Genomic DNA, 15,314 nt, shown 5'->3' on the forward strand with positions numbered 1-15,314 from the left:
ACCTCTGACTAGTGAAATTCTATAGAGCAACAGACTTTATCAGATAATCAGGACTTCTCCATAAATGGTCATTTCAGAGTGGTGATTTTTTTTTTACAGAACATCACCCTTATACAGTTCAGAGCTACACTACATCACGGTACACAAAACTCTTTTAAATGTTGAAAGATCATTTTTCCATTGGACTTCCCCAAGGTGTAGGCATACTGCTAGCGGCAACAGAAAACTAATTGTAATTAACAAGAAAGGTGGCGGACAGCTGTGAACACAACCTTTATTGTTTTAGGCTTATGCCGCATTTTTTCCACTTGTTAGTTTGCATTTTCCAACAATACTCCTGTATGCGGGTGAATAAAGAAATCCTTCCTTAGGCACTCGTGTGCTTTGTGTCGTCTTTGCAGCTTGCAGCGCTAGAACACAATAAGGAGCTTTAGCGATGGAAAACCACGTCGGGCAGGTATATCACACGGAAGCACGTACCCGGGATTGTTTTTAGCACCATTCAATATACTCAGATCCAGAGTTATATAGACGGTCCGCAACGATCAGTATTCATTATAAAACATTTATAGGCACAACATGATGCTCGTGAGATAAATCTTTGCAGCTGTATACAATGGATTAATTTTACCATTAACCAGGCGAAAAATACAAGAGCGAGAAGTTTGTTGTAAAAAAAAAAAAAAGTAATTATGAGTCATTGTTTCCTTTGAAGCCCTGCGGATTTTTATTCATCTCAAAAAGGCAGGAACTTTGAATGTGTTATAATAGTGTTCAAAAACAATATTTCTAAATGTCAAGATAATGTGCTCCGGGAACAATTAGATTGCAGATCCCAGTGTGAGCTTCGCATTACATCTGCTTTCTCTTGTAGTTTTATATTCCACAGAGGCAGGCTCAGTAGGAAATCTCCAGTTATTTGAGAATCCCTCTTCCCAGAAGTGTAGCTTGTCTATTTTTTTTTCCTCGGGTTCTTTGCTGTAGTTCCAAATGACAATAGTTTCACATGGTCACAGTCCCCCGAGATGTAACAGAGATCTGAGTTTGCCCAAATGTATTGTCTTTCCAGAATTAATTTGTGCATAATGTAATTTATGGGGTAGATGTATATATATCTTGCGCTTTTGAAGCAGATATGTCACTTTTCCTAAATCTCGCATTTCTATACACTGAACAACCCCAGATTAAAATAAATAAATAAATTAATAATAATAATAATAATAATAATAATAATAATAATAATATACCATGGGAGCAGTCATCTTAACTTCCAGTTCTCAGGATCTGCATAATTACCCCCACCAATAACATATCTATCCCTGTTGTTACGTTGCCATTTGAATGTGGCAGTCATTTTAAGGGTCCGTGAAAAGAAGGTAGAGAACTTCAGGACAGATTCCGCGCGCTTATTTTTTATGCTTAATATCTAAAAGAAAACAATTTCAGTGGATGACTGCACAACAGCACAAGCTCCATGTCATTTCATAGAATGAATTGAGTTATGATAAGAGCTGTGACGTCAAAGTTTAAAGTGACAGTTTAACCCCTTTTCATCCAAATACACCTCCTACATGGCATTTAGCAGGGGGGGGACTAGCAATTGCAGAATTCCCCCCCCATGCGATTGGAAAATGGAAATTTAAAGGGGCCACACAGCTTTTATTTGCATTAAAGTGTCCCTTTAACTACATTGGATGTGTTACAGGTGTCACATTTTTGTAGGAATCTGGATTTCTGGTCTGTTTTAACATTCAAATGAATTCACACTGTACTTGTTGCCTTACAGGAGAATTTTGTACAACTTTTTTCATATAATAAATCTTTATGTACGAATTGCAAAGCAATGTGATTAGGAACACTTATAAACAATGAAACTTAACCCCCTTAATGACAAATGCATTGTTTTCAATGGGTTTAGGGACCGCCCATCGTCCTTAAGGGGTTAATGCGAAAATTGTTTGTTAATCCTCACACCTCTTATTGAGAAAATGTTTCAAGTAGAGATTTAAATCCGATAGCTGAAGCGCGGCTACGTATCCTCTGCTGTTGGGGATGTGTAAATACCTGAACTACTTTCACCATCACAAACTCATTCATTATAAGGGCCTTGCTCCAGTGAGTGTCCAAAACAGATGTAAAGCAAAGCGAGCTTTCATTTATCATCCCTTATACAAAAGGACAAGCAGCACCAACTGAAACAGAGCCCGTTCTGCAATAATATCATCGTATTATCGTACTGATGCCTTTTCCAGTTCAGATTCAAACATTTTATGGTGTAAGAATCTGACACTTTTTAAGATTTGTTTCTCTTTTGTTCCCAGGAGTGGATAAAACTAAATAGATCCCATTGCTCTGCGTATTTCCTTCTTTGCCCCTTTATTTTACTGGTAAAGATATATTGGGAGAGATCCTCTAATCTCTATAACTGTTTCTAGCTGGACCCTGGCAGGCTCTCAGCTCGGGCCTAGGGCTCTAGACAATCGCTTTTGACGCCTAAAGGTCAACCCAGCACTGGTCTTATTTATCAACTGTATGCCTGTCATGTATTTATCTGTCTGCTTCAATTAAAGGAACAATGACGTCATTTCCTTTATATGATTATTCATTTTCTATATACCAAGTACCCACAGACTCTCCGCCTTCCATTATTGGAAACTCTAAGGTCTTCAGTAGGTTATCATGCCAAAGGCACAAACCTATCGCGGCTGGGTTTATTCTGAAACTCACTTTCTCTAGAGAAGAATGCTTGTTGGGCAGGTGACATGGTGCTTCATTACCGCAAACAGTGGCATGACATATGATCTTCATTGCTTATAGCCAGGACCTGCCACCCATAGGGACATATATGTGTGGTCCTCCTGTGTCAAACCATCCTATGCCGTTCTAATCAGAGGACAATCATTGGACAGAATTACCATTCACCGTGATCTGGCCTCCGAATTGTTTTGTAAAATAGTATTGGATGCACAGATGGCCTAGGGCCTAGCCAGGAATACGTCAATAATCTTGCCCCAATCTACCTAGCATCTTTATCATGATGCCTTGTGGTAAACAATAGAATGGTTCAGTCTTAATCACCCAGCTGGACACTCTGACTAACGGAGATCTATGATAGAAAGACTGAATTAGCATTTCCCCTGCAATATCACATGAGTGATGGCAGCCTTTAGGTCTGCAGATAAAGGGACAAAATTAGATAAAACCGTTTTTTCATCAATGTTAACCTACGTTACTTTATACAGCACTGGATTTTATGCTTAAGGAGAAAAATATTATTTTTCATGGCATTTCCCTTTTAATGGTTATTCATTTCAATAATTATTTTCAATGAGCTCTTCATCAGTAGTCCATAAAAAACAATATATAACGTTGCTTATTGTCTTATGTTTTTTTGTCATGGTAATGTAGATATATAATGTTTTCCTGAAACCCTGATGTGCATTCCTGCCTTCATACCGTCTCATAATTGCAAGATATTGGATACAAATCAGATCCATCTCCCATTGACTTCAGCTGTCCTCTTAGCTTCTATGTCATTAAGGAAAAAAATTGCTATTGATCTAATATTGTGCAAATACATTTTGCAACAAAATTTCCTTGTTGCCAGTGGGATACAAAAATCGATAAAAGGCATATGCAAGAAGCATCGTACGGCTCGGCCGCTTATGCATTTGTAATGGTGCAGCAGCCTGTCTGGTTACTGTTAGAGCTGTCACAACATAAAGCCGAGAAAATACAACGTGATTGTTAACCATTTCTGCAGCCATTGTGAATTATTAGGATATGGCCATAGCCCTCTCCACACCCATCTCCTTTAACATATGTATTCTCCCACATCAATAAAGGCATTGGGGTATCATTGAACAATTAGGCACTTTGGGGTTCTAAATGGACACGCCAGGTGTCTGGTCCTTTTACATTTTTTGTGTGGGCCCTTTTACTAGTATATGAGGGGATTCCGCAGAATTCTCCAGATATACATTACCCCTTTTCCATACACAGCTTAAGGATGCCGAACGCATATTCCTGCATCTGATGTATATACCTCCAGTTAGATCCAGCGCTAGTTTAGTGACCACTGCGGGCAGGTGTCCATTCAGATCCCCATGTGCATGCGAGGAAGGTGCTCCTGTTGATTTCTATGGGACTACTTTCCTGTCACTGATTGACAGTCAGTGGCAAAAACAGTCCTACCATGGGTAGGGAAGCTGCTGCAGCAGGGAAGTCTCTTCAGTGTCACAAAAGTGCTTTTTGCCATTTTAGAACAATGCCTATTAAAAAACGCATCGATGACTTTAATATGCATTCTTCTATAGTTAAGGTGTCAGGGACATAATGATGAGACATATGTGATACATTACCTTGCATTCTTGAAATATTCAGGACTTCCACGATCGCAGTGCCTCTAGTGTTAAATATGATCGATTTGAACAAAAAAGTTTGAACAACCTGGAATTGTGGGTGGCCTTATAATGGTGCTTTCTAAACCCAGCTATATTTGTTCATAACCGACTCATTACTTTGTTTCATTCTTCCTGCAGTGTTTTCCTTCCCCACAGCCCTCGTCACACACATAGGGACATGTTACAATATGATGGCGGGGAACTTGGAACCAATCAGACCATCTATTTGCATTTTTATTACTTTGTTATATAAGACATATACAAATATCTAATGTATATAACATAGGGAGGCGTACAATTGTATTAATGCATATTAAACACAATTGGTGAGAGCCTTGTTTCTCAAGCACAGTAATTCTGTTTTGCATGCATTTTAAAGCTTTTATAATATGTGCGTTTGCATTTCCTGCGTCATCAAAGGCAAAGCTTCCTGTGGTTTTTTCATCATTTATATTCCCTCTTAGAAATGTCACGTTTGGATGGAGGTCTGTAATTATAACTTGCTCTTACTATAGAGGACTATTCTCAGAGGCTAAACTAGAAAGACACAAAGGGCAGCTGACTGCTTTGTAGAAATGAGAAACAAAGTGACATCTGACAAAGAGTAGAATGAGAAAATAACAAAATCAAAACAAAATCTCCCAGCAAAATCATGTGTCAGAAATGAAGCTGAGCAGATGTTCTGAAGCTGTCCTCCTTAGAACATCCCTCATGAATTCCCCTCCAGATGCTTCCATACAACACAAAGCAACAATATTTATTCCAAGCTTTTTAAGCTGCATGTTAAAATGTTATTGTAAATCACAGGTGTTACCATAAAAATGTCCTTATAAAGACATCCCAACATTGACATTGTATTTTATTAGATTCTGGTCCTGAAGGACACCATGAGGAACGTTAGTGGAGAAAGCAGGAACACCACCTGGCTTGGACTAAATGTCTGATATACGTAATTCAGATATTTATGTAATAATTATAGCAGATTCCTTTTTTCCATCTAAACTTCTAGAGTTCTATAGAATTATTAGTTAATAATTTACTGCCCCTGCTTTTGTTAATATGCCCAAATATTTTTGAATGTCTCTTGCTGCGAGAGAATATTAAAGGACTGATGATCATCAGGATTAGACTTTGCAAATTCTGCCTGAGGAATGGCTTCTATAACCTAGAATACTCCAAACAAAATGTCTCCAAAAAACAATTACAATGACCGACAAAGGACAGGCTATAGGCAGTTTTGATATGAATTTAGAAATTCTTGTCAGTTCTTCTTTATTACCATATCTTTATTTAGTTTAGAAATAGTGTCTATCTTAATTATTCACCTAGGTATTAGGTAGTTTCTCTGTGAGACCTGATATTGAAGACTTTAGTATGTTCCACAATGGGGAGGATAACAATACAGGCTACATTATGGGTGTTGTGTAGTTCTGTCTTGGAAAAGTAATGTACAGACGCCATTAAACTAGGCTTTGTTAGGGCTGTTGGCAATATTTTAATTAGCTGCTTACATTTCTGTGCAATTAAAGCAAGAATGCAGACTACATGGAGACTGGACACAGAAGAATCAAAGCGTAAGAGCACTTCTAATTCATTTATAGCCCATTCATGCTGGGTAGTCAGGGTGTCTTTTATTTACTGTGCAAAATGAGAATGTTAAATGATTAATATAATCAATGAAGGGCCTCTCCAGATCTTGATATAAAATACACTGCCTCCAGTCAACTCTTTGGTCTTTTAAAAAAGAATGTTATTCACTCTTTGCTCAGTTCTCCCACCACATATTTTACTAATTGTATCAGATAAAACCAGTTTTCAAAAGTATTGTGTTTTTTTTTCATTTATTTATTTTTATTAGAACAGATGTAGTTTTTGCAAGATGTCATGTGTGAAGAAGGCCAGAAATGAGACATGGTTACCCAGTCTTTTTAGCTATACATTATACAGGGCCAGACAAGCTCTTTCTGAAGTCAGTGCTTACTGGAGTTGGACAGTCTATAAATTACGGAATGTCATTTATGTTGACAATTAACTAATTTGCAATGTGTATAAAATTGTATAAATTGACTATTTTTAGGAAATAGAGTATGACCCCCCCAAAAAAGGTGAAACTAAGTGTCTCTAAAACAAGCCAACATCAGACTAGTGCAGAATGCAATGTGTTCATCTTATTTATGAAGGATGCTAATTATTCATAAAAACAAACGTTAAAAAGTTGGAAATCATTATTAATATCATTGTTATAAAATATATGGACACAAGTATTGGGACATCACATTCTTAATATATATATATACATTAATATGTAGTTGTTCCCCCTTTGCAGCTATAACAGCTTCCACTCTACTGGGAAGGTTTTCCACAAGGTTTTGGAGAGTTTCTGTGGGAATTTTCCCCCATTTATCCAGTAGAGTATTTGTGAGGTCAGCACTCATGTTGGATGAGAAGGCCTGAGTCGTAATCTCCTTTCCAGTTCATCCCAAAGGTGTTCGATGGGGTTGAGGTCAGGGCTCTGTGCGGCCGTTCCTCAACACCAAACTCATCCAACCATGTCGTTGTGGACCGTGATTCGTGCACTGGGGCACAATCATGCTGGAATAAAAAAGTGCCTTTCCATGAAGCTTCCGCGGCACAGCTTTTGTGCTGATATTAACGTGAGTGGAAGTTTGGAACTCTTCAGCTATGGAATCAGCAGAGCGTTGGTGACTTTTACCTCGGTGACCTCGCTCTATGACGTTGTTGCTGTTCTTAAACGCTTCCAACAATACCACTTATAGTTGGCCGTGGAATTTCTAGCAGGGATGAAATTTCACAAACTGATTTATTGCAGAGGTGGCCTCCTATCACAGCACCATGCTTGAATTCACGGAGCCCTTCAGAGAGACCCATATTTGTCACAAATGTTTGTAAATGCAGACTGCGTAGCTAGGTGCTTGGCTTTCTACATCTGTGGCAACGGGTCTTATTGAAACACCTAAATTCAATAATTAATTAAGAGTTGTGTCCCAATACTTTTGTTCATATAGTGTATCTGGGTACTTGAGTGTTGTTTCTTTGTGTTAGAATCTTCGCTACACTACTGGTTTTCCCTTTGTCATTAAAGAATGTTTGGTTAAAATATTGAGAGTTTGTGTACCGATTTGCATATAGACCAGAAACAAATAGCACTCAATAACCTATGTAAATGATCAATTGATATATATATCTGTTTTTATTTTTCTTTATACAGAAGCCTTTGAAATTGTAATACGGCACGCAAGAAATTACACAAACATGATGTTTAAGAACCATTACCAGAACATCTCATCAAGGACAGCTAAGCTTGTGGGTGAATTATTCACAGACATTTCACTATACGTGCTGGGGTCAGACATAAATGTGAACAATATGGTGGATGAGTTTTTTGACAGCTTATTCCCTGTATTATACGGTTATTACCTAAACCCAGGAGTCCAGGAATCCGTGGAAAATCTAGAATGTCTTCGACTTGCAAGACGGGACACCAGTGCTTTTGGCCAGTATCCCAAAACTATCATGACCCAAGTATCAAAATCCTTGCAAGCGTCTCGGGTTTTTCTGCAAGCTTTAAATCTTGGCATTGAAGTGATTAACACCACTGATTATTTGAAATTCAACAAAGAGTGTGGAAGGACACTGGTGAAAATGTGGTACTGCTCCCACTGCCAGGGTATTCTGGTGGCACAGCCTTGTGGTGGCTACTGCGGACACGTGATGAGAAGTTGTTTGGCAAGCGTGGTTGATATTGATCCCCACTGGAATGAGTATATTGCTTCAGTAGAGCGTCTTGCTAAAGAAATGCACGGAATTTATGACCTGGAACATGTTCTTCTCAACCTCTTCTCGCTAATTCGTGATGCCGTGGTACATGTCGAGAAGAACAGAGGGAAAATGTCCACAGCAGTAAGTTGCTTTCACTTGGTTCTCTTTCTTTTTTTTAATGATTGTGAATGGTAAGTCTGTGTGAGAGAGTGCTAGTAAACTTTGTAATGACTCTAGTTCTCCGCTTATTAATCCATGACCTGAACTGGGAATTTTGTGAGCAAAGTGAGCATAAAGGCCGTAACGCCACTTATCGCCGGTCACCATTAATGCCAAAAAGAAAATAATTTTAGGTCGGCTACACAATTTGTTTACAAAAAAGATTGTGCCTTTTGTCTTTTTTTCGGTAACTTTGACCTTTTTTTTCCTCTTTGAACTTGGAGAAACAACCCATATTCACCAAAGGTAAGAAACAACTTATTGTGAAGAATTAATCATGCATTTAAGATGCCGTTCTTATAAAGATTTGTAATATATGAAATTTTGTCTGTTTTAGCCTGTAAACACATAGATTAATTAATACAGTATATGCCAGGCTTGAAACCCTTCATATTGACTAGATGGATTATACTGAAACATCTAAAGTTACATCACATCACTGTGATACGTCTGCCATATCTAGAACAAGCACGGTGTGAAAACCGGCGTGATTTCTACCATCTGCCTCTCTCTTTAAAAGTTGCAGTTTAAAAATAAAAAAGTATGCACGTTTCTCGAACCAGCTGGATGTATCTCGTATGATCATTGTGCAGTATTGGATTTCTTTCAATCAGAGGAATCATCATCCCGGGATAAAGGAGAAGAAGAAAAAAAACACCGTTATCTCTAACGAGGCGATCTGTCATCTATAATGTTGTGCGCTAAACATTGTTTTCAGTAATCAGCCGCACCAGGGATGGACCAAGAAATGTTGTATTTCCAACAGTTAATCAATAACTTTCTCTCTCTCCGTCACACCTGTGGATGGGTATTCGAAAGCATTTGATGAATACATTCACACTAAGTAAATACAATTCCATCCGCCCTCTGCCACCGATTACAAGTCACTTTATTCCTGATTTTAAGTCACAGTTGGAAACATATCATTTTTAACATACTTTGTGCTATGGAAGTCAAAACGACGCTTGTATCATCTTTTTGATGAAAGTGTCCCTTTTTTCCATTAAGTAAAGAAAATCTTTTGATGACTGGGATTTACTGTCTTGATGGCCCATTATATTTTAATGTCGCTCTTTACCTATCAAGGCAAAGTTTCAGATGTTTGAGAAGCAAGGTGGTTTTATGATTACAATCAAAAGAAGCCATAAAACATGTCGTTTAGGCTGTTTAAACTGGCACGGAATGATGTATGCTCTTTTACTTGGGGTTTTTGGTACAATGCACTCTCTGAACGGCTTTGGAATTGAGTACAGATCTAACATAACATCTATTAAATGTACAGCAGAAGTATTTGTGTCTCACAAAGAGAAGTCGTTTTTTAAAGTGCTGATTGCTATATTGTTGGAGGGACGCAAGCTAGCCTTATCTTTCCAAGTAGGGAAAATAACTCTTCATAAATGGATCATTAGAAACATAAAATTTGACAGCAGATAAAATCCATACAGCCCATCTAGTCTGCCCGTTATTCTTGCTGTAAAGACTTCGTAATTGGTAATTGGTCTTGTCTTAGATTCAAGATTATGCCATATGCCTATTCCATACATTTTTAAATTCCAGCACTGTACTAATCTCTACCACTTCTGCTCTCTCCACCAAATGTATCGGTTTGTCTTAGTCTGTCAATTCTTGTCTTGTCATATCCCTTGAATTTATGTATTGTATTAAGCGCTGCGTAAACTGTTGGCGCTATATAAATAAAGGATAATAATAATAATAATAAGGGTGTTCCATTTAGGTATCTCCGTCTTAGTAGATAAAAACTTCCTTATCTTACAGCTAAACCTCTGAACATCTAGTTTAAGAAGCTTCTCTGCTTCTGGCTCTACATACAGTATTGATATTCTTTAGTCTTTCTAGATCATTTTAGTAGTTTTTCTCCTAACTCTATCTGTGGACTGTCTATATACTAATAGAGATGGAGTCTCCAAAACAATGCACGATATTCTAGATGAGGTCTGACCACAGGTCTGTAAACTTGCATAACCACCACCTTCTCTCTGACACAGATACCTCTAGCTCTAATGCTCAACACTCTGCTTGCTTTTTCCGCTGCTGGGTTGCTTTCCCTGCATACCTTCAGGTTCTTATAAATACTGTATTTGCTCGATTATAAGACGAGGTTTTTTCAGAGCAAATGCTCTGAAAAATACCCCTCGTTTTATAATCAAGGTCGTCTTCTAATCAGACCTCAAAATGTCCGCTGGGGCCATGCTGCTTACCGGGCTTTGGTCGCGAGCAGCAGGAGAACAGGAAGCTAGAAGAGTGTCACATAAGTCTGCCTCCCCCTTCCTTCCTCTGGGGGCGGGGCCAGAGAAGTTGCTCGCACAGCCGGGCCCCTGCAGAAGTCTTCGAGTGAGAGATCTGCAGTTCAGGTAAGGGGGTGGGGGAGGGTTTTTGAGCAAGTATGTGTGATTAATGGAATGAATGAGTATTTAAATGTTTGTGAATGAGTGTGTGTTAGTATTGATGTGTAAGGGTGGTGGTAGCTGTACTCACACTCCTATCATCCCCAGGTTCCAGCATGTACTGGCTGCCTTGGCTTGATAGGAGTGTGATTGCTGTTAGCAGTTATATATATATATATATATATACCTCCAGAAATGCCTTTTAACCCCCTATATGCCACTCTGCCTTCATGATAGGCCTTTTAACCCCCTATATGCCACTCTGGCATATAGGGGATTAAAAGGCATATCATGGGGCAGAGTGGCATATAGGAGGGTATAAGACATTTCTGGAGGCAGAGTGGCATATAGAAGGTTAAAAGGCACATCATGGGGCAGAGTGGCAAATAGGGGGTATAAGGCATTTCTGGGGGCAGAGAGGCAACACTGGGGGCAGATGTGCATAACTGGGGGGGGCAGGTTGGCAAATAAAAGGAAATAAAAAAATATATTTTTCTCAATCATAGCTTTTATTCATTATGAAAATATTGTTTACATGAATTAATATTAACTGGTAAAACTTTTTTTCCTATAGGGTAGTCTTATATTCAGGCTTTGTGTTTTTTTCCTAAATTAATATTTAGATTTTGGGGGGTCGTCTTATAATCAGGGTCGTCTTATAATCGAGCAAATACGGTAATTAGTCCCTGTTCTCTTTGTCCCTGCAGAGTACTTCCAGTGCTATGATTTGCCTTTGTAATTTTACATTTACCAACATTGAAATGCACTCTTGACCATTCTTTTAAGTTACGTTACTTCTTCCACTTGACCTATTCCAATCTGAATGTCTACCTTCGTATTGTCTTCCAAAAGACGTACCTTACCTTTGAGATGTTTTGTAGTATTGCTAATAAAAAATATAGAAATTTATGGATCCCCCATTTCTGACGAAGAAAATAAATAACTATGCAAAATGTTGTTAAGAGCTCTCTGTCCCCCCGATAAGATAAAATTAACCTACTGATGGATAAACCTACAGCGCTAGTTCATGAAATATCAGTGGCGTCACATGATCTTCTACCCTCATGACGGCTCCTTGAAGTTTTCCCCTTGTGTGTCTCAGGGCCCAAAGAGAGGTTTAGTAGATAGGTATGTCAGTCCAGGAGACATTGCTCAGTAAATAAACATGGAGGCAACTGGATGTAGTAGGCAGAGGGATAGACAATTTCATCAAATTTTGTGTTGCTCTGTTATTTTCGGTAAGCTGTTATTCTCATTGCATTGCCCTAAGCTGCTGACCTTTGTTCGGAAAAAAGTTAACTAAATAAAAAATAAAAAGTATGGGCCCCTGTACCCATCCTCGAGGGACTTCTCTCTGAATATATATCATTAACTATAACCTACTGTCTCCTGTCACGCGACCATTGCCTTATCCATTAAACACTTACATTTATTTATACGTTAGTCTGACAAGATCTCCCTCCAATGAACACACACGGGTTCTGACGTTGTAAATAACTTACATCCAGATATTGTTCAATCCTCTAACATGGTTTCCATTAGTATCCCCACTACTGATGTAACACTTACGTTTTGTTAAGTGGCACCACAACTGTTAACTTCCATAACACGACAAATCTCTTATAATAAAGTTAGGTGCAACCTATCAAGTCCCATTGATTTGTCTGTTTTTATTTTAGGGAGTTGAAGTAGAAGTTCTTCCCTAGTAAATTAAAGTTTTACATGTCTAATTTTTTCTGTTTTCTTCACCCTCCTTTATAAATACTGAAAAGAAAGGCTTCCCTTATTCTGTTATCTCCTCTTTTTTTAAGTTGCTAATTGTGGATCAGTTACATGTAATGAAAATGGCATACACGTAATGATGTGCACTTATCTCTCTAACTTTCTTTCTTCTATTTCTTCTTTCATCTTATCCCTTTCTTCTCTCTCACTTTACCCTTCTCTATGTTTTCTCTGTTTATGTTCTGCTTCTCTTTCTCATCATCTTCTGTCTCCTCCTTTCTTCCCTCTCCTTCTTTCTTCTCACCTCCCGGACATGCATTTGGTTCCTAACAAAAGAAACAACCTTTTGCCCTACGCCAACTCAGAATTATCTAGATAATACAGCTGGCCCTGAAGCCCCAAGACTTATGGTTTCCTTAGAGCGCCCCTCTCTTTTGGAGTAACCATATAGTACTCTTAACATATGTTTGAAAGGGAGTTGCTCATTCTAAATTATGGGATCACTCATGTGACTGATATAAATAATAAATGTGCAGGAGAACCTGATATTTTAAGAGTCGCTGTAAGAGGGATTGAGAAAGAAAGTAAAATTCTTAAAGAAAAATACCTGGAAATAGCATTGCGGTCCTGAAACTTAAAAAAAAGATTGTCATTAGATTCTGAGATATATATATATATATATCTATCAATGGCATAGTGAATAATATCTTGTTTTCAAAACAAATGTGTAATCCTTTTAAGTCAGGAAATGAGCGGCGTTGCTTAGTGCAGACGGACTATTCATTAAACAGAAGCACTGAGGGATATGGATATAATGTTTAGTGCACTCAGGAATACACTTGCTGTATTAAGCTGTCCTATTTACATACACTTTATAAATTATGCCTATTTGTTCTGCAGGAGAGATGGCTCATGTTGACTTATCCATTTGGGGAGAATATATTGTGTTTGTGCTTACATATATCTAGTTTATGTAAACCGCTCATTAAATAATTATAAAGTTAAGGATGCAGAAAATGTTTGTGTGAACTAATTAAAAGTGAAGGACCAACTAAGGTAAGAGGGCTAAAGCTAACCTCCTCTGAATATTTGTGTGTAAAACGTGTGGAATGGATAGGATTTGTAATATCTCCAATAGTGCAGGTTATGAAGCTATTACTTATTTATAAGTGATAATGACTTGTCCTGGAGTAATTAAGGAAGATATCCTATCCTAGACCATAAAAGCAGAAGTTTGTTATCTAATACCACAAAGTTTCAACCTCATATTGACCTGTAACATTTGGCATCCATTGTGGTTAAAGTAAAAACATTGTTAACTATTCCCCGGAGAGCCCACTGGATCGAAAACTAGCATTTTTGGTGGTATATTTAAGAAGTAGAATTAAATATTCTAGATAAGCTGTGATTTTCTGTAGGACGGGGAATGAAATGTTAATGCCCTTCTTTGTTATCTTCTGATATATCTTCATAAATAAATGGCAGGACAGAATATAGTCAATAGCCGATGTCTATATGAAATGCTTTGTGCTAAACTTTTTCTTAGGGTTGTAAATCTTTAACCCATCTTTAATCCACACACCATTTTCAAGCGATGGTGCATTGTTGGTATGTGTTCATGGACCACAACCTGTAGGATTGTACCAGTCCTTGGCGGAAGGAGAGGTTAAGGGGGGCTAGTAGGCTATTTTTTATTTTAGGCTGGACAATGCTATGCTTCCAAATATGTCGGAACAGTTTGGGGAAGACCCTTTTCTATTCCAGCGTGACTGTGCCCCAGTGCGCAAACCAAGATGCAGTTGGATGAGTTTGGTGTGGAAGAACTTGACTGGCCCGCACAAGGCTCTGACCTCAACCGCATCGAACAGCTTTGGAATGAACTCTAATGGAGATAGCGAGCCAGGCCTTCTCGTCCAACGTCTGTGCCTAACCTCACAAATGCTTCTTTGGCTAAATGGGCTCAAATTCCCATAAACACGAAAGCCTTCCTCCCAGAAGAGTGGAGGTTGTTACAGAAGCAAGGGGGGGGGAGGGTAACTCCATATTAATGCTCATGGCTTTGGAATAAGATGTCCAACATGTTCATATAGGTGTGGTGGTCAGGTATCCATATACTTTTGTTGATATAGTGTTTTAACCAGTGGAATGTTCCCGCAGATTGGAAAAATCCATTGGTTGGTACTGTGATAAGCACCAGAGCTACTTTTAATACAGAACCCATATTGACTGTTTTGTTTCTAAATCATTCTGTGGCATTCTGAGTTCCCCTCTCTAGCTCATTACAGGAGGCTGAAAAGGATTGTGTCCAAGTTAAAGGGGGGCTGCTAGCCACAGATAGGATGGGGCTAGCCTGAAAGAGGGTTCAAAAGGCAGAGAGTTGGGGCACCAAAAGGCCACTAATGATTAAACAGTCTGACCAGAGGTGCCATAATCTGTTCTGGTTTGGAGAGCATCTAGTCAAAACTTGGAGAGAAAGAAGACGCATCGAACCAAATGGCGTACAGGTACCATTTGGCCTATTTACATGCATACAGTCTTACTCTTTCTCTGTGTGCCTTTAAGATATATATATATATATATATATATATATACTGGTTCCGGAACACCGAATCAAATCATTTAAATGATCTCTATCTTAACCTACATAAGAAAAATCTATATGTGTTACTGTACGTGCCTAGCTTGACACGTATCATCACCTTTGCTCAGTCTTGTGAGCTTTCCATGAAATTCCAGCTTTATCCGAGGTCACTTGTAGTGCGCGTCTCCCGTCACCAGAGCACGG

The 15,314-nt window shown here is 38.5% G+C and overlaps 1 protein-coding gene across 1 annotated transcript in view; it reads left to right on the top strand.

Annotated features, from left to right (window-relative positions):
• LOC149298214 (glypican-3-like) overlaps positions 1-15,314 on the top strand; it is a 133,849-nt gene that overhangs the window by 38,645 nt on the left and 79,890 nt on the right. The window contains exon 3 of the mRNA XM_089487665.1: positions 7,633-8,324. Coding sequence (XP_089343791.1) covers positions 7,633-8,324 — 692 coding nt within the window. The remainder of the gene's footprint in view (positions 1-7,632; positions 8,325-15,314) is intronic.

Source organism: Sceloporus occidentalis, unplaced genomic scaffold (assembly GCF_023333645.1).
Source record: "Sceloporus occidentalis isolate IW3139 unplaced genomic scaffold, rSceOcc1.0.p SCAF_34, whole genome shotgun sequence".
Taxonomy (NCBI): domain Eukaryota; kingdom Metazoa; phylum Chordata; class Lepidosauria; order Squamata; family Phrynosomatidae; genus Sceloporus; species Sceloporus occidentalis.